The following is a 20,547-nucleotide window of genomic DNA, read 5'->3' as shown; positions in this document are numbered from 1 at the left end:
CTCCCCCTGGATCTTCCATACTCAGAATGCCAGTGATGCTGAAACTGAAGAGATGTTGTTCAGTGGGGTTACCGCCCACTTACTCTTGTGACCAGTTTTCTGTCTGCCTTCCCCCGCCCATTTGATACCATTCCCATCCCACCTGTTTGTGCGCAGGCTGTGGCCATTGTCTGGCAATTGTCATCACATGCAAGCTCCGCCTTTGTTTCCTTGGAACTTACATTGCCGTTTGTGGCATAGCATTTGGTGATTTTACTGGTCAATCTCTGGACTACAGTCTAGAGCCGCATCTACACGAGTAGATGCGGCCGCGATGCTCCTTATCAATCGAGCCGCTGATGCGGCTCGATTGATAAGATCCGACAGGACGGATCTCCGCACCGCCGATTCCCTGCTCGATCCCCGCGAGGGGACAACGGCAGGGAATCGTGCGGGAGATAAGCGGTGCCGGCGGGGACGAGCAAGGAATCGAATGCGGCGGCGAGCGGGGACGCGGCGGACACGCGGAAGAGGCGATCCGGCGGCTATTCGAGTCGCCGGATCGCTGCAATGTCCCAAGGTGTAGATGGGGCTTTATTTCTGCTGTACATTATCTGTCACATTTACTTGTATTATCTTGCATTATGCATGTAGCTATTTATGTACACTGCTCTAAATGATAGACTTTGCTATGTCGGGGAAAAGGGTGCTGTGTAAATAATATCTATGCATTTAAATAACACAGACCTACTTTCCGCAGTGCTTTACAGAGTACATAGAACAATTCACATCTCTCTGAGTCTCACTTATATAATATCCCCTTCAGTCAAGGTTCAGTTTCGAAAGAAAGCCAGTTATGCTGCTAGCATGGCTGTTGATGCAGGAGGTTATGCACTCAAACATACAACCTCCATGCAGATAGTGTCATAACATGAAGATACGAACCACCAAGGACTTTAGGTCTAGATTCATTAAAAATAAATAAATAAATAAATAAAGTGGAAATTCAGGGGCAGTTACTAGTGGGAAGTGCAGCAGGAAGTGATTCTCAAGGATGAGAATCATTTCCTACTTCACTGCCGCAAATATAATGCAACCAGTGAAACCTTCTTTAAGAAACTGATGGAACTATTTCCAGACTTTCACACATTAGGGTATTAGAGAAAACTCTACATTCTACTGGGAAAGGAGGATTCCACAGTGACAATCGCTGCACACTGTCATAGCATGCCACAGATTGAGAGGAGGAATCCACAGTGACAATCGCTGCACACTATGTCATAGCATGCCACAGATTGAGAGGAATCCACAGTGACAATCGCTGCACACTGTCATAGCATGCCACAGATTGAGAGGAGGAATCCACAGTGACAATCGCTGCACACTGTCATAGCATGCCACAGATTGAGAGGAGGAATCCACAGTGACAATCGCTGCACACTGTCATAGCATGCCACAGATTGAGAGGCATCCACAGTGACAATCGCTGCACACAATGTCACAGCATACCACAGATTGAGAGGAATCCAAGGTGACAATCGCTGCACACTGTCATAGCATGCCACAGATTGAGAGGAGGAATCCACAGTGACAATCGCTGCACACTATCATGTCGTATGCCACAGACTGAGAGGAGCATAAATGATCTGCAAACCTAAAAATGTCCATGAATTACTAACCCACTGAACCCCTACCCCACCCCCTTCCATGTCCCCCATTTTCCTCTTGCTTTGGCAATGCCTGTATGAATCTTGGTCATGCCAATAAAGCTATCTTTGATTTGATGAGTCTCCAGATCTCGTGTTCAAGGAGGTGGTCTTGTCAGTGAGGGCTAATTTATCTGTTTGACTGCCTCTTGCTGTATTGTGGGGTGCTGTGGCAAGAGGCAGGCGTACGGGCAAATTAACACACACTGCTACAGCCCTCTGTTGAACACAAGCGGGTTTAGTCCTGGTTCTGCTGGAACTGCTCACTCATTCCTAGTTATTAGTCAGTATATGGCAGGAAATAAACATTTTAATTCAAAGCATTAATGTTGTTTGCACTTGCATGCATCCTCTTTATTCATAAAACTTTTTCATCGTAGGGTAATTTTTTAAGTGTTTTATAGAAGTAGTAGTGTGCTGACATATTTGTTTTTGTTCCATTTTTAAAGTGGACCTGAACTCATTCACATGACACAAGGAAAATGCAGATTAATCCACTCTGTGTTTAGAGTGATGAGCCTGTCTAATTTCCCCTCACCTACACTTCATCACAATTGTAATTTGATCTCTCAGCTGTCAGCACGGGAATCTCAGCAGCCTCAGGTAACTTGTAAACACAAGATGTTAACCCTTTGTCTTCTTTCATGAAAGCAGGCAGTAGACACACTGCATATTTATTGCAGAATTTGTATCAGCTGTAACAAAGAAATGTTTTTGCTTATATTTTTGTTTAAGGTTATTATGCTGTTGCTTATCTTGTAGAGCAGATAGGAAGTTCTGAGTTCAGGTCCACTTTAAAAATATATAGTAGTTCAGAGGGAGGGGCTGTGATAAGAACCAATAAGATTTCAGGTGTCTCTTTTTTTTCCTCGCTTGAGATGGAAATAAATGATTGATTTTCGCTCTGCATAACTTGCTACTTATGCTTCCCTTGTGACTTTATCCATTGCTTTTCCCCCAGACTCCTGAATGGGCAGAGGAGGACCTCAGCCAGCTGACAAAGTGCATGGCGAAGTTCCCAGGGGGGACACCTGGCCGATGGGAGAAGATTGCCCATGAACTGGGTCGATCCGTGGCAGATGTGAGTGAGCGGGCGGAGATATGTAGAATGAGACAGCCAGTGTGACAGACGGCTTCTGAATGAGGCCTGGCATTGTCATTCTTCTGAAAGGCCCTCAATCCATTTGGGTCTTGGAAGTGAACGATTAACCAAGTAAGCAAGAAGCAGATGTTGGCAAGTCCCCTGGTCTGCTATTAGCAGCTGTAACTGATCAGCTGTACAGGGGATTCTAGTGCTCAGAGGGTTAGACTGTAACCTGATCACAGAAAAACAATGCGATTACATTGTGTGCAGCACTCTGGGCAGTCGCTGGGGTGGGATTGCCATGTTACCTTCATGCTCTCTGTTTATTTCCTTCCACAGATGTCAGCTTACTGGCGTATATCTTTATTACAATAATAATTTGCATGGTGTTCATTGAGCCGTTTGTGATCAGTGTTAGGCTTCTTGCACACTACATGCGATTCCGATATATTTTTCTTGTATATGATCTGATTTTTGATTCCGATTTAAAAATAAAAAGTACTGCATGCTGAACCCGAGCCTGCAATATTTGTTTCCTTTTAAACAATACCAGTTGCCTGGCAGTCCTGCTTATCTATTTGGCTGCAGTAGTGTCTGAATCACACCAGAAACAAGCATGCAGCTAATCCTGTCAGATCTGACAATGTCAGGAACACCTGATCTGCTGCATGCTTGTTCAGGGTCTAAAAGTATTAGAGGCAGAGGATCAGCAGGGCTGCCAGGCAACTGGTATTGCTTAAAAGGAAATAAATATGGCAGCCTTCATATCACGCTCACCTCAGGTTCTTGTTAAAGTGGATCAGATACACAACGGCATAATAACCTTTAAACAAAAAATACATTTCTTTGTTACAGCTGATACCAATCCTACAATAAATCTGCACTGTCTCTACTTCCTGATTCATGGAAGCAGACATATTGTTTATCAGAATTTTTATTAAAATAATAAAAGAACTGCTTAGGAAGCTGTTTGTATGAAGTTGATTATTCTCATGTACCTACCTATTGGTGAAGCTATAGATTGTGGGTTGCCTTTAATTACACATGAGCTCTGATGAAGTGGAACGTGTGTGCTGTCAGGCAGGGGTTAATGAGGGTCCTCTCTCTGATTAGGAAAGGGAAAGCAGATTGTGTTTGCAGTAATCACAGTTCCTGCCTGCTGACCTGGTTACCTGTACCCCCTTCTCCCCGCCAGCCAGCTCACATCTGTTCCTTGACCCATTTTCCGAGCGCAGTCTGTAGCCCCGGGCTTAGAGCACATTCCCTTCCTACAAGAACAATCCATTCATTTTCCCCCCTCTCTGACTTGTATTTACAAAGAAGGAAGGAAAAATGGAAGCGCACTGCATGAGATGTCAGTATACATATGTGTGTGTGTGTGTCCCTCATTCCTCCAGTGTCTCCCTCATTCCTCCAGTGTCTCCCTCATTCCTCCAGTGTCCCCCTCGTTCCTCCAGTGTCCCCCTCGTTCCTCCAGTGTCCCCCTCGTTCCTCCAGTGTCCCCCTCGTTCCTCCAGTGTCCCCCTCGTTCCTCCAGTGTCCCCCTCGTTCCTCCAGTGTCCCCCTCGTTCCTCCAATGTCTCCCTCGTTCCTCCAGTGTCCCCCTCGTTCCTCCAGTGTCCCCCTCGTTCCCACCGCCGGTGTCTCCCTCATTCCCGCCGCCAGTGTCTCCCTCATTCCTCCAGTGTCTCCCTCATTCCTCCAGTGTCTCCCTCATTCCCGCCGCCAGTGTCTCCCTCATTCCTCCAGTGTCTCCCTCATTCCCGCCGCCAGTGTCCCCCTCATTCCTCCAGTGTCCCCCTCATTCCTCCAGTGTCCCCCTCATTCCTCCAGTGTCCCCCTCATTCCTCCAGTGTCCCCCTCGTTCCTCCAGTGCCCCCCTCGTTCCTCCAGTGCCCCCCTCGTTCCTCCAGTGTCTCCCTCGTTCCTCCAGTGTCTCCCTCGTTCCTCCAGTGTCTCCCTCGTTCCTCCAGTGTCCCCCTCGTTCCTCCAGTGTCTCCCTCGTTCCTCCAGTGTCCCCCTCGTTCCTCCAGTGTCCCCCTCGTTCCTCCAGTGTCCCCCTCGTTCCTCCAGTGTCCCCCTCGTTCCTCCAGTGTCCCCCTCGTTCCTCCAGTGTCCCCCTCGTTCCTCCAGTGTCCCCCTCGTTCCTCCAGTGTCCCCCTCGTTCCTCCAGTGTCCCCCTCGTTCCTCCAGTGTCCCCCTCGTTCCTCCAGTGTCCCCCTCATTCCCGCCGCCAGTGTCTCCCTCATTCCTCCAGTGTCTCCCTCATTCCCGCCGCCAGTGTCCCCCTCATTCCTCCAGTGTCCCCCTCATTCCTCCAGTGTCCCCCTCATTCCTCCAGTGTCCCCCTCATTCCTCCAGTGTCCCCCTCATTCCTCCAGTGTCCCCCTCATTCCTCCAGTGTCTCCCTCATTCCTCCAGTGTCTCCCTCATTCCTCCAGTGTCTCCCTCATTTCTCCAGTGTCTCCCTCATGCCGCCACTGGTGACTCTCTTGTTCCCACCGCCAGTGTCTCCCTCATTCCTCCAGTGTCCCCCTCATTCCCACCGCTGGTGTCTCCCTCATTCCCACCGCTGGTGTCTCCCTCATTCCTCCAGTGTCTCCCTCATTCCCACCGCTGGTGTCTCCCTCATTCCTCCAGTGTCTCCCTCATTCCTCCAGTGTCTCCCTCATTCCTCCAGTGTCTCCCTCATTCCTCCAGTGGCTCCCTCATTCCTCCAGTGGCTCCCTCATTCCTCCAGTGTCCCCCTCATTCCCACCGCTGGTGTCTCCCTCATTCCTCCAGTGTCCCCCTCATTCCCGCCGCCGGTGTCCCCCTCATTCCTCCAGTGTCCCCCTCATTCCCGCCGCCGGTGTCTCCCTCATTCCTCCAGTGTCTCCCTCATTCCCGCCTCCAGTGTCTCCCTCATTCCTCCAGTGTCTCCCTCATTCCTCCAGTGTTCCCCTCATTCCCACCGCTGGTGTCTCCCTCGTTCCGCCGGTGTCTCCCTCGTTCCGCCGGTATCTCCAGTGATGTGCGGAGCAGTGAGATTACAATGGCAGGATCGTACAGTGGCCACACGCACTCCTCAGACGGGTTACATGTTTACAGTGTTAATTTATAGCTTTTAACCAGATTTTTGTAACCATAAAAGCCACTTAAATTGTAAAAATAACAGGAAACACAAACTGTCTGGCGTGGAAAAAAAAAAGAAAACCTAAATGTGATTATTAGCTGCAGATTTTTTAAATGAAAGGCCACAAATTCTCGGGTTTCCTCCTCGCGAGGCGGCTCGGCTCTCTGGCCCGCGAGGATGTAAACCGACGCGGCGTCTCTGCGCGGCTACTAATCTCCTGCATTCAGGTTGCGATAGCAGAATGATGGGGGATTTTCCGGCTGCCTGGAAAAGGGCTCAGGTAGGCTACAAAACAACAGACAGGTGGGCGGATTGAAGGCAGCTCTCTTAATTACTGGGCCGCCTCGCCATACGGGCTGAGGCACTGAGCTCAGATAAACTGGGCCTCCTGTCGCCAGGGAGAAATAGTAGAAGTTAATTTAGCGAGACGTAACCCTTCTGAGGCTGAGGCGGCTGGAGGAGAGAAATGGGACACCAGAAGCTGCGTCCTGTGTCAGCTAAAGGTAAACAAACCACAGAAAAGCATGTATTCAAAATGGGCGCTGCAAGAATGTGGCCATCAGGAAAAGCTGTCAGTAGAATGTTGGTAACCTTACAAGTACGAGGGCTTACCTGGTATCCGGCATCGGGGGTAATTGCCTGATGCCGGTTACATGTGCTTGCCGGATGCTTGAGTAACTGGCTAAAAAGCACAGACCTCCCCCCTAAATACTCACCGAGTCTCCAGCGACATCTTGCAGCCTTTCTACATCACGTAAAGAAGGACTCCTGGCTGCTTTCTGGCTTCCTCTGTGCACGAAAGCCAGCGTGTCACCTGACCCACATCACGTCAGGTGACATGCTGGCTTCCGTACACGGCGCCTGGAAAGCCTCTAAGACATACATGTCAAACTCCGGCCCGCGGGCCAAATTTGGCCCTCAAGGGGTTTCTCCACTTTGCATTATGTATGGCCCACTCTAGACCACCAGGAAAGCTATATTGGAGGTGAAGCCCTAGAATCCCAGGGAAGCCATGTGGGGAGATGGGGAAAATAACTAAACTGTAGGAAACTGTATAGGGGAGGGTGGGGGATCTCTAGACACCAGGGAACTGTATAGGGGTTGCAGAGGAGCCATTAGATGCCTGATAATTTTATAAGGGAGGAAGGTGGCCAGTAGACATTGAGGTTGGTCTGCGACTTGGTGTCATTGTACAATTTCGGCCCACTTTGTATTGGAGTTTGACACCCCTAATCTAGGAGCTGTAGAAAGGCTGCAAGACGTCGCTGGAGACTCGGGAATATTCAAATGCCCCCAAACCTGCCCAAAACAGTCCCCCTTATCCCCTTAGACATGCCTGTTGGTTGAGACTTCCAATTGCCTGAGTTCCAGATAACAGGGACTTTGCTCTAAACAAAATCTGTAGGCCCTCATACTACATAAAAGTTGAAAAACTGGCCAATCATCAAATTTGGATGTGTGTATGCACCATTAGCATGAGGTTATTATTGGCTATGATTAGCAAGGCTGCCCAATTCACATTGCATTCATGCCGGCTATTTGTAGCCACAGTTTGGGGCCACAGCCTACTTTATTGGGTGCTCAAATTAACCCCCTTGCCGTTCCAATTATATCGGCAAGGGGGCGATAGCCGATATAATTGATAGCCGCTGACCAGCGGCATCCCCCCACCTACTCCGATCGCCGCTGGCGATCTTTGTGAGCAGGAAATCCCGTTCAGAATGGCATGGCGACGGGGTGGGATGACGTCACCGACGTCAGAGGGAATCCCGATCCACCCCCTCAGCGCTGCCTGGCACTGATTGGCCAGGCTGTGCAAGGGGTATGGAGGGGGGGGGCGTGGCGGGTATCGGCGAAATCCTCCTACGCAGGTTACCCCGAGCTGAGCTCGGGATAACCGGCAAGGTTAACCGTAATAGGTGCTAATTGCGCCTGTCCATTTTACCCGAGCGCCTCAGGCACCCAAATTCACTGCTTTGACAGCAAAGGCCTCTCTCTTCTTTTCATGTCTATTTAGGCAGTTTTCTGTAAAAAGTGGTTTTTTCGATATTGGGGAAAATCATTGCAAAACTGCGAGAGAGATGCTATGGGGCAGGCCTGAGTCTGTGAAAGAGTGATGTCACTTCCGGGATAGTTTTCGGACCTCAATCCTCACTGGTGTGGTCTTCTTCTCACCCATGACTCGTGACAGATGCTGGTTAGACTATGACGTCCAACTTTACGGCACTTAACAGAGGAAGGGATGTATTTGTTGTTTCTCTGCTGGAATCTAGATTCTTCTAAATTAAACTAGACTCCTTGCTGTGTATTAACCTCCCTGGCGGTATCCCTGAGTCAGGATCAGGGTGGAAAAAAGCAGCCAGGAGTGGTAACACCGAGCCTGACTCATGGTAGCCGCCGGGAGCTTTATGCAGAGTGCAGCTCGCAGCGGGTGTTTTAACTCACCTCACCCGGGATCCAGACGCCGGCAGCCATTCTCCTTCCTGACTTTGGAGGCTCTGCATCCCCCTGGTGAGATGGCGGCAATCTCACTATAGGGTTACAGCACCACCCAGAGGACGGAGGGGGAATTGCAGTGCTGAATCCCAGGGGAGGTGAGTAAATGCTGGGCTGCCTCAGATCTCTCTGCGGTGTGATTTGTATTTTTCTGATAGCGTCTAGAAGAATGCTGAAATGCACCGCTTTTAGACCCTACAATCTGGAAATTGATCGAGCAGCATTGAAGAAATAATTTATTCGCACAGAAATAGGCTACTTTTCATGTTCGGATGTTGATGATTCATATGTCTGCTCCACCTTCAGTAACATAAGAGTACTGCATTCTGGTTGTTGTAAACATGTCATTCGATCGACTCTGAAACGATTTTTGCATTCATCCTTCAGATCGATTAATAAGCGCGAATTGCATAGGATATCGCTTGTAGTGTGTAAGACACTAGTCAATCAACTTTCAAACAACCACACTGAATTTGATCGCTTAGTAAAGTTGATCGCGTTGTCGATTGAATCAAAATCGCTAGATGTATGGCTACTTCAAAAAGAGAAAAAAAAATTCTGCAAATAAAAAGTACAGAAATCGAAAAAGCCATAAAAAGTTGGATTTTTCAAAATCCTGTTTCTGTCTTCCAGTTTTCTGTAACTTTTAATTGCCACTATTTATTTTAGTGTTTTATGTATTTTTATAGTACATTATAACTGGCAGGTGTTCAGAATATAGCTGTCATGGATCAAACGTACGTTTTTCATATCCTCTAATTAACTGATTTCCTTTTATTAGTCCTCATTCCCTTCCCCTTAACCCCCTGCCTGCTGGTGAAAACAAAAAAAAAAACACAAGCTACTAGTAAATGCTTTAACACCTTTCTTTGTCTGCTGCGGCATCCAACCTGACCCTGAACCGTCACATCTGCCCGCCGTCACTCATTACTGCAGATTGGCTGGCGGCCAGCCCTGGTACCGTTATTGATTCTGGAAAGCAGTTGACCCTTAGGTGGTATCCATATGGGCGCACTGTCCTCTCGTTGGAGCACGTTGGGGGTGTAAGCAGCGAGTTGTTGTTCGGATGGGGCAAAGGACGTTGGCAGCATCAGGTTTTTGTTGTCCGGTTAATTGTGAACCGTGTGTACAGGTGAAACGTGAAAAATTAGAATATCTTGCAAAAGTCAATTTATTTCAGTAATTCAACTTAACCTCTTGACGACCAGCTAACGCCGATCGGCGTAAACTGGTCGTCTGCGGGTTACCATGGAGAGCGGCCTTTCCATGTCAGTTCACGGAGGGTGTCTCCGTGAACAGCTGGAGAGCCGCCGATCGCGGCTCGCCGGCAAAATGTAAACAGGCGGGGAAGAAATCCCCGCTGTTTACATCATACGGCGCTGCTGCGTAGCAGCGCCGTAGGGCAGATCGGCGATCCCCGGCCTCTGATTGGCCGGGGATCGCCGGCATCTGATAGGCGGAAGCCTATCCTTCAATGCGCAGGAAGGAACTCCGTCCTGCGCATTACGGAGAGAGGGAGGGAGGGAGGTAAGGAGGCAGAGGGCGGAAATGGCTGCGGAGGGGGGCTTTGAGGAGCCCTCCCCCCCCCCCCCCCCGCAAAACGCAGATGGCCGGCGGCGATCAGACCCCCCCGGCAGGACATCCCCCTAGTGGGGAAAAAAGGGGGGGGGGGAAGTCTGATCGCCCTGGCATAATACTGATCTGTGCTGCGGGCTGGAGAGCCCACGCAGCACAGATCAGGCAAATCGCCCCTGGTCGGCAAGTGGTTAAAAGCTGGGTGCACATTTGGCAGTGTGGGAAACGTAGCATTTTAATGCATTTGCGTTTGTGCGTTTAGTGCGTTTTCTGTGCGTCTGCGTTTTTCTTACGTTCTTCATGTGTTTTATGCAAATCACTAGGAAGTCAATAGGAAGTGGAAATACGTCATCAAACGCATATAAAAAACGCATGCAAAACGCAATACCTCTGAGTCACCATTGACTTTCATTATGTGAATTTTTGATGTGTTTTTGAAAAATATGCAACAAAAACAGCGTTTTAAAAAAACGCACATTGCAAAACGCATGTATATGCGTTTTTACATGCGGCCCATTGACTTGCAATATGTGCGTTTTCCGCAACGCTAGCGTTTCTGCTGAGTGTTTCCTGCCAAAAGGTGAAACTAATCTATGAAATGGACTCATTACATGCAAAGTGAGATTTTAAGCTTTTATATATTATAATGAATGAAAACCCCAAAATCTAAATGTCAGACCATTAGAATATTGGGAAAGTGTATTCCAGGCTCAAAGTGTCAGATTCTAATCAGCTAATTAATCCAAAACACCTGCAAAGGGTTCCTAGTTCATATATCAGTTTAGTTTAGAGCTAAAGCTATACAATAAAATGGGCAACACCTAGCAAGTCATAGTAACAGAGCCTATAGAAAAAAGCATGCATATAGGTATTACAAATAACGTGTATAGATTACTAATCCTAATTAAGAAGTTTTAAATCAGGATGATACCATTTATTGGCTAACTAAAAATGAATAAAAAATAAGCAAGCTTTCGGCCTTGCAGCCTTCGTCAGGCTTACATCAGCCCAATGAAGGCTGCAAGGCCGAAAGCTTGCATATTTTTATTCATTTTTAGTTAGCCAATAAATGGTATCATCCTGATTTAAAACTTCTTGCTTTTACTGGTGGCTAACATGGTACAATACCATACTGCTAATTCTAATTAGAAACGTCTTGGGATTCTAGATTTCTAGTTTGGTTAAGGATTAACATCTGGTTTTGTTGTGATTAGACTCACGGATGTTCGTTCCCACTTTTCGTTTTTTCAATAGGCTGCATACACATTCAATTTTGATTGGCCAATAGTGCCACTTCTATGCAGTTTGAGGACCTACCTATACCATCTATTCATAGTATTCAGAATCAGTTGGCCCTTATACTACATGGAAGAATGGCCAAAGGGGAGATTTTTGGTGCTAAAGGAAAATGGACATGCCAGCCTAACCGGTTCTGTGCCCTGCAGGAGCCAGCTGGCTAATAAGAACCCTCTCCAATTGTTTCTCTGCTGTTTTATTGTACTGTGTATGTATGTTTCCCAGCACTACAAAAGACAACACTAAAAATGTCATTTTGCATGCATTAAAAAGGCTCTCTGTTTTACGGTTTCATTTTGTTTACAGGTAACGACAAAAGCCAAACAAGCAAAAGATTCTGTGTCTTTCAGCTCAGGTATGTGCCGTCGTAATTATTATATAATCAACAGATGATGGATGTAATAGTAATTTCCATTTAATTCTGATTAGCACAATATTGGTAATCTTTACCGATATTTTACTACGATCTAACCCAGGGGTGTTGAACTTAATCACGCAAGCTGATCACAAGACCGCGGAAGAAGGATCGTGGTATACCTGGCGATTAACAGGTCCCTGATCCATCTTCCGCATTCACGTACCACAGAACAAACGACAGTCGTGGACGTGACTTTGAACGGTCATGGTAATGAGCGCGAGGATTAATGGGGATAGGAACTGTCAATGATTGGATCCGTCATTAAACGTTGTTATATGATACCGAACAAACTGTCGTTTATTGTTAACTATTCTGCACGAAAATATTCTGGTGGGTATGAACCTTATGTCACAGGCCATATTGTTTATTAAAACAAAGTGTCGTAACTATAGCAACCGTGGGGGACCCGCTCCTCCCCCTTCTGCAGAGCAACATAGAGAAGCAGTTCCAAATGTACCTGCTCCAGTGCTGCTTTGTGTGTGCTCTCCTCTTCACGCTCTGTGCTGCATGCCTCTGGCTTTCTGAGGTACGTCACATGATTGGAAACTGGAGGTGCGGAAGCACAGATCGTGCAGCTCTTGGGAAGAACAGAAAGATCCAATGCACCGCTGGAGCTGGAAAATATGACACTGCTTTGCTTCTCTGCCATGCGGGGAGAGGGTGTTGGAGGAGGAAAGGGTATGTGTGTGTTACCAGTCACGTGAGGGGATTTGGATTCCAGGAGGGGCCTATGCTAATTTCAGTAAGGGGTCCAGCTGCACCCTCGCTCAAACTGACAATGTTTCAACCAGAAACATTGTCACTGGTTTGCTTCTCTGGCAGTGGGCTGCTGTTCTTTACCTTTAGGCTATGTTCTCGTCTAAAATCGAAATAGCTGACGCTGGTGATTTTCGTTTTTGCGTGATTTCCCCCACCCGGTGCTTACCTGCGTGCTTCAATTTTGTATAAAGCGCTTTTCTAAGGCGCTTTCGCAGAGCGGTTCTGTTTGTTCACTTCCTGACGTTAGTCAAGAAGTGAACTCTTTTACCCGGAAATGACTAAATACAATGTATTTATTCATGAAAGCACTGGGGAGATCGCTATACAAAGTGTGGTTTTTTGTTTTTTTTAAGCGTTTTGCGATTTCCCTATACTTTCCATTGAGGCAAATTGCCCCAAAAATGGTACAGGCAGCGCTTTGGTGAGTGGATCGGAATAAAGTCCCGCAGGCCGAATGCGGCCCTCCTAGCTATTTTATGTGGCCCTCGAGAGCTTCAAAAGCAAACCATTGTAAGCAGTAAGGGCTTGTTCACATGAGTGTTCACATCTGGACACTCTCATAGGGAATCATTGCACAATCGGTTTTAGGGCGATTTTGAAAATCGCTGGCGCGAAAACACCCTAGATGTGAACAAGCCCTTACTGCTTACAATGGTTTACTTTTGAAGCTCTCGAGGGCCACATAAAATAGCTAGGAGGGCCGCATTCGGCCTGCGGGACTTGTGATCTAAACTAACCTTATCCCAGCCCTAGCTCTCCTCCTCGATGCTTAACACCAACTGAAGGTAAGGCCGCCCGATTATCATTTCAATCAATTGCTGTCAGAAAACAATAGAAACAAACGGTCTAGCAAGCTTGAAAGATCTCACCCGAAAGAGCTTGTTCAAGTGTGTTGCGGCAGCGGCATTCAATATTCCATCAACCAATTCCTGGCTGTCTCCCTCAATTAAATATATATATATACCACTGGGACCGTGGTGAGTGTCGCAGGCTGGTGTCCTGGGTCTTTCTCCTTCGCTTTCTCCTCTGTACCATGTGACACTGCTGCATGTACGTGATGGCCCTGGCTAAAGACATGGGGATGGTCAATGAGATGCAAATAATTTCGAGTTGATGCAGCATTATGCAAATGTTGTATGCAAATTAATACAGCTTGAGAACGGACCAATAAAATTTTACCTCGGCAGAATTTGATTGTCAATTTTCGAACTGCATAAATTTGCATTTAAAATATGTATGATCCTGCATCAGCTCGAATTTATTTGCATCTCATCGATCTTCCCTAGTGGGACACAGGAGCCAGCTGACTGGTGAGGCTCACCAGGAGTCCGAGGAGTACAAATTACATGGGGGAGACCTGGGGGGCCTGGCAGGTGGAAGCTGCTGCACAGATTTTCCTGAAATCTATTGGAAATGGCTGTGCAATGTGTGGGCAGCAATACATCCCTCTCTGATCAGACAGGGATCTATCTGATGGTTGAATCTGCTGCCCCATCTGCCAGTGTATGTACCCTATTAAGGCCCCTTTTACACTTGCCTTACAGGTGTGCATTGTGTTACCCTGTTTTACCGAAGGCTAATGCAACGGCAATGCAACGGGGCCTAGCGCATTTAACGCATCATGATGCAGCAATGGTGGAAGTAATGCAAGTCAGTGGGCGACCTAAGGTTTTTAATTGTTAGCAGCAGTTCGGCACGCATGCGCGGGACAACGGAAATACAATGGAGAAACCTGGAAATCCAAGTGATGTACTTCCTGTCCAGCAAGGCAGTATGTCACACAGCGAGGGGTGAGCTTGGAGGGGGGAGGGGACGCTATGCATATGACCTCCTTAGCAGTAATCCCGAGTCAGGCTCGGGACGGAAGTCTGCAGCTCAGAGTGGTAATCCCGAGCCTGAGGGAGATATATGGAGGAGCTACTGCAGATCTCTCTGTGGTATGTTTGGGTTTTTTTCTTGTTTTTAGGGTCTAAAAGCTTGTGATAAAATTGCATGGTTTTTAGATCCTAATTCTGGAAATGATCATACCGCCAGGGAGGTAAAGATTGCACTTAGTTATTCAGATCTGATGCCGAATAGAGATTAGTCAGTAAGATACTGATAATTTCAAGTTGCTAGCTTCCTTTTCTGCAAATTTATGCAGCTGGGAATCAGATCAAAATCAGCAGGTACTTGTGTCTTATCCATTCAGTTCCAAGCTGCAAAACAATAACGTAAAATATGCATCAACTTGAAAGTAATAGCATTTGGCTGTCCAGCTCTATTACTGAATAATAAATATTGGTTTTGTCATTTAAAGGTACCGTTCGATTGGTGGATTTAAAGTGTGCAGGAAAGACGACTGTGACGTTATCGGACAGCTTAATCACCCACCGGGAGGAGGAGGAGCTCGATGAGGAGGAGAGGGACTTGTCGGCCAATCACAGCGAGGCCCTGGCAACAGCATCACGAGCCCGGAGGAGGAAGGCTACGAAACCCGCGGAGACGCCGGCACTCACAAAAGAAGAGGCGGATGATAAAGTGAGAGGCAGGCGGCAGAGAGACTTTGATATAGAGCAGGAGGCTGATCTACTCGGGGACAGTGATGAGGAGGGCAGAAAGAAGGAGCGCAGTCGTGTATCAGAGGAGATATGGACTCAAAACCAGCAGAAGCTCCTGGAGCTGGCGCTGCAACAGTATCCAAAGGGAACTGCAGAACGATGGGATAAAATAGCCAAGTGTGTGCCTGGGAAGTCTAAGGTGAGTATGATACTCCTTTTTATCACTTTATGGTCCTCTTGGTTGTAATTGTATTGGCAGGCGGAAAAGGCTACACACAGAGCCGGATCATCTACAAGGTAATTCTAGGCAGTTGCTTGGGGACTGTAGAGTCTAGGGGCCTGGTGGATGCTACCTCTCACCAAATCTTACTGAAAGAAAGCTAGATGACCACCGGCGGTAAGCAAAAACTGCTATCGTGCCTAGGGCCCTATTTCTTCTTAATCCATTTTTGGGTACACAGGTTAGCATCAGAAAGAGGAGGCTGTAGACAACGAACACTAGGAATCCAGCGCAGGAGATTTGGGCGCAGCCGGCGCCACCATAGACCGTAATAGGAATTATGGCTATATCGGCGCACAGAGAGTAACTTCGATGTTATCAGAAGACGGAGCTGAAGTTACTTTTAAAACACTGTAGGGTAGCCAGGGAAGAGAAAGCACAGAAAAGTCCGGGAGCCCAATCTGGTGCAATATTGTTAGTTGATCGGGGTATAGTCAAAAACAATTGATAATATACTCACAAAGATGGGTTGCGGCAGAGGCAACCACTCGTAGTCGCAGGTGGGGAGAAACTGTCCCCACTCGGCCTTTTAGTTCCTAGATGGTCGCTGCTCCAGAAAAATGATTTGTCCGTCGAGAACCCTCGACTAAATCACAAAATCAAATCCTAATATATAAGGGATATCAAATATATTTAACACAAGTAGGAGGTGCCTGGTCTAGATTGTCATTGCAGTAATAGTACTGTATTAGAGTATGTATCAATTTCTATTTGTATCACTTCAAATATAGGAAGGTAAAGTCGTCCTACCTTATTGATGTTTAGCAGGGTATAAACACAAGTAAAGGTTCAAGATTAAAGGGATACTGTAGGGGGGTCGGGGGAAAATGAGCTGAACTTACCCGGGGCTTCTAATGGTCCCCCGCAGACATCCTGTGTTGGCGCAGCCACTCACCGATGCTCCGGCCCCGCCCGCCTCCGGTTCACTTCTGGAATTTCTGACTTTAAAGTCAGAAAACCACTGCGCCTGCGTTGCCGTGTCCTCGATCCCGCTGATGTCATCAAGAACGCACAGCGCAGGCCCAGTATGGTCTGTGTCTGCGCAGTACACTCCTGGTGACATCAGCGGGAGCGAGGACACGGCAACGCAGGCGCAGTGGTTTTCTGACTTTAAAGTCAGAAATTCCAGAAGTGAACCAGAGGCGGGGCCAGAGCATTGGGGAGTGGCTGCGCCAACACAGGATGTCTGCGGGGGACCATTAGAAGCCCCGGGTAAGTTCAGCTCATTTTCCCCCGACCCCCCCCTACAGTATCCCTTTAAGAAATCCGTTTTTATTGGTGCCCTAGACAACGCGTTTCACGGCCGATAGCCGCTTCCTCAGGTCAATAAAAAGTGCCTTTAACCTCCCTGGCGGTTAATTTTTTTTGCCAAATTGGCAAAAAAAACTTTTTTTTTAAATTTTTTTTTTTGTTTCAAGTAAAGCTACCAGAGTGGTAGCTACATGAAACACCACTAGAGGGCGCATGTGTCCCTCTAGTGCGATCGTCGCCGGCATCTATAGCAAACAGGGGAACGCGTATACAACGCGTTCCCCTGTTTGGCTTCTCCTGTCGCCATGGCGACGATCGGGATGACGTCAGCCGACGTCCTGACGTCAGACACCTCCGATCCAGCCCATAGCGCTGCCCGGAACTCATTGGTCCGGGCAGCGCAGGGCTCTGGCGGGGGGGGGGGCCCTCTTTCGCCGCTGCGTGCGGCCGATCGCCGCAGAGCGGCGGCGATCAAGCTGTGCGCGCGGCTAGCAAAGTGCTGGCTGCGCGCACAGCAATTTACAGATTAAAAATCGCCCCACCAGGGGCTGAGATCTCCCCCTGCGCGGCATAGCCCGAGCTCAGCTCGGGCTTACCGCCAGGGAGGTTAAGAATAAATGGCAGCTCTCAGATATCGGTAAATATACTCTAGTCTTACATTACAGATCATTCTATGCATATCATACTCGTATGATTCTCACCCTTTAACAAGTCACTCTAGGCTTACATTCCAGGTAACTTTTATGTACAAATCACTCTATGCTTACATTCTAGGTCATTTTATGTATGTAATACACGTACAGGATTATGCTGACATTATTAGAAAATTGTATATCACTATGTAACATATCTATGTATATCGTACCGGCCCGGGTTGTGCAATGAAATTACACGTTAAGTGTTAAAATATATGTACCCATAGTAGAGGATGTAATCTATAGGGCATATGGTACATAAGTCTAGGGACACGATCGTAAATCTTTCAACATATATTTAAAAATAAAGAAAAACCTTTATAAAAACATTAAGATACCTATATAGGACCAGTAAACCTTGTGATGAAGCGCTGGTGTCATGGGTAAATTAAGAGGAGATGTATGTGTATAGGAGTAGGTACTGTAGACTAGCCCAAAACCTGTCCGATTTCTACTACCTACTGTGAGTGACAGCAACATGGGAGAAAAGTAATTTATGGCTCATTTTACTCTGGAAGAAACATACTTCTTATTTGTATGCATTTACATGTACTTTAAAATTTACATTTTGATTGCGATTGTGGTCCTTTAAGATCTATGATTCTCACTATTACTGCAGCAAGTACTGCTTTATTAAAGATGGGGTTTGTCTGATACCCACTATTGTGAATGTCAGCATTTCAAGTACCCAATGATACATACAGTAAGAGTACTCAATGTGTGTATAATAGAGCACTCCATATCCTATATAATAAAACCCATGTCCCTGCATCCTCCTCTGTCCGTGCCTTTTTTTGCCAGCGCACATTTGCGGCACGCAGGCGGGCGTTGGGCAATACAGGAGGACAACGGCGGCAGAGGGGCGGGTGTGTGCCCACGTGTTGCGGGCTTGCGCATTGCGGACATTGTTGCTGTGGCGGGGGCATAGCGACTGAGCCCTAGTGCCTGTTTTTAAATGGGCGGGCTTATAAATGCTAGACAAACATTCCTTTATGCCTTTAATAAACTACAGTACTTATTCAGGCTTGTTTATATAGGATTTATATCCTCTAATTCACTCTAGTAGATTGACTATACCAAGTTAGAATACCAAACAATATAATATTTGTTTTGTCTCAGCAGAACCTATTTGGAATTCTCTTACACAATTTATTGTTTCTCAGTTCTCTACAGTGTGTTAATTTATCAAACATCCATCCTTCTGTTAATGGCCATTCTGGACCAGATCCCCAACACACCCCATAGGGATTTGTCAGTTGCACATATCCATACACATGTAGAAAGCCCAAGAGCCAGCGTGAACGCCAAAAAGCTCACCTTCTCTCTGGGGTCCTTGTAACAGTGGATATAATTGCACCCTACACAAAAAGATCGTCCACAACTGGACTCCTACCTGGATCCATGTGGCATCAGTGTAAACTTACCTGGAAGCTGCCGTCCAGGCTAAAGGCCTCCAGTCTTGCCTTTACGTTAGCCTTCTCTTCTGTAGGCCAGGTAGAAGTAGTTTTGTACTAAAACGCCTTTAGACGTCCATGGCGTCTGGATGCGGAAACACAGAAATGATTATAGATTTCTCCAGTGGTGTAAGAGTTAAACATGGCTATCTGGGTGCTTCCTGTATAGCTTTACTCTAGGCAAGCTGGAGTAGGGAATATATCCATAAAATCATTATTGTGAGTGTTCTTATTCCCTGGACCATGCCAAGTGGCAAACTGGAAAGAATTATGTGCACTAAACAAGGTCATACTTTCCTGTTAATGTTTGATTTACCACTTGGAAAGTCATCTGCCTACCTTCTGACCATGCCATAAAATGGGGGGGGGGGGAGGCTTAGGGAATACGGGGGGGGGTCCTTAGGGAATAGGGGTGCAGATGTAGAATGTGCAGTAAAGTAGGAAACTGGGGCAGATCTTGCTGCAGTGATAGTCTGTCTGGCATTTCCGTAGTCCGGCTTGGGGGGCCAAATGCGGCCCGTTGATTCTTTTCTGATGGCCCCCAAAGCTCTCTACAGTTGTTCATTCCATGCGGCCCACAGGCCGTAGCTGCGGTGCTGCATGCAGGGAACAGCAGCAGTAACCGCCACTGATTAGCAGCTGCCACTGTGCTAACTGCACACAGTATGTGGGTTATTTCCAATGGAAATGTTTTATAGTGTACCTAACTCTATAAATCTGTCAAGAATGGCAATATGACCCTTGGCCAAAAAGTTTGGACACCCCTGGCCAATGTGTCTCTGGGATAGAGTGTGGAAAACTGCTCAACATAACATAAATCCACAGAGCAGTAGGGATGGTCAGTGAGATGCAAATAATTCTGAGTTGATTCAGGATTATGCGAATTTTGTATGCAGATTTATGCAGCTTGAGAATGCACCATCCTGTAAAGCAGGAATCCAATTGTTCCATTTTCAAGCTGCATAAATTTGCTTATAGAATGTAGATAATCTTGCATCTCCTAGACCAGTGTTTCTCAAACCTGTCCTCGTGACTCCCCAACAGTGCGTGTTTTACAGGCAGCCTCCCCTATGCACAGGTGGGGCAATTAGTGTCTCAGCTGGGTGGATTCCATGTAGCTGAGACACTAATTACGCTACCTGTGCATAGGGGAGGTTGCCTGTAAAACATGCACTGTTTGGGGAGTCACGAGGACAGGTTTGAGAAACACTGTCCTAGAGTCCTAGACTATCCCTAGAGGGAAATTCCAAGTCTTCCTTGCATGTACGGAATCCAAGTCAAGATCCTGGTTTGGAGAACCACTTTCACCGTAAAGGAGTGTTATTTAGAGAGAACTGACTCTTTACCCAGAAGACTTCACACCCTTATCCAAAAACGTAATAAAAGCCTGAACACATTTTCTTCCCTAGTAATAGCCATTGTTTTCTCCTGTGTTCTGTAGGAGGACTGTATATGTCGGTATAAGCTTCTGGTGGAGCTGGTGCAGAAGAAGAAACAAGCCAAGAGCTGAGCGGTACTGAGAATGCGATACACTGAGCCATGGACCTCCACTCTCTGCAGCAGTAACGTGCCTTAGTATTAAATCCATAAATTAAAATTTTAATTGCCAACTAAGATATTTCATGCATTGAAAAATTAAAAGTATTTTTTATACCTTGACGTGTTTGGTGTTGTCTTTGTCCGGAGAGATTATTGGATTGCTCAGTAGAGGCTCCTCCCTGGTACAGCGTGTATATAGAGCCTTTACATGTCTGACCTGTAACACTGCGGGGCTTATTTACTAGGAGTGGTCCCAGGAAAACCGTAGCAGAAGTGTGGCAGTTGCCCAGAATAAAGTTCTTTATGGTGTAGAATGCTGGCGTACCATGGGCTGAACCACAGGCTTCAAAATTGTCAACG

The 20,547-nt window shown here is 47.0% G+C and overlaps 1 protein-coding gene across 1 annotated transcript in view; it reads left to right on the top strand.

The window, feature by feature from the left end:
* The window catches only part of DNAJC1 (DnaJ heat shock protein family (Hsp40) member C1), a 141,347-nt gene extending 121,040 nt beyond the window's left edge, over positions 1 to 20,307 (top strand). The window contains exons 9-12 of the mRNA XM_068235607.1: positions 2,647 to 2,766; positions 11,558 to 11,606; positions 14,728 to 15,167; positions 20,090 to 20,307. Coding sequence (XP_068091708.1) covers positions 2,647 to 2,766; positions 11,558 to 11,606; positions 14,728 to 15,167; positions 20,090 to 20,158 — 678 coding nt within the window. The 3' untranslated portion in view covers positions 20,159 to 20,307. The remainder of the gene's footprint in view (positions 1 to 2,646; positions 2,767 to 11,557; positions 11,607 to 14,727; positions 15,168 to 20,089) is intronic.
* The last annotated feature ends 240 nt before the right edge of the window (positions 20,308 to 20,547 follow it).

The sequence above is a fragment of the Hyperolius riggenbachi genome, chromosome 5, assembly GCF_040937935.1.
Source record: "Hyperolius riggenbachi isolate aHypRig1 chromosome 5, aHypRig1.pri, whole genome shotgun sequence".
Lineage (NCBI taxonomy): Eukaryota > Metazoa > Chordata > Amphibia > Anura > Hyperoliidae > Hyperolius > Hyperolius riggenbachi.
Note: the sequence above shows the minus strand (reverse complement) of the source record. Positions and strands in the feature narration are given on the sequence as shown.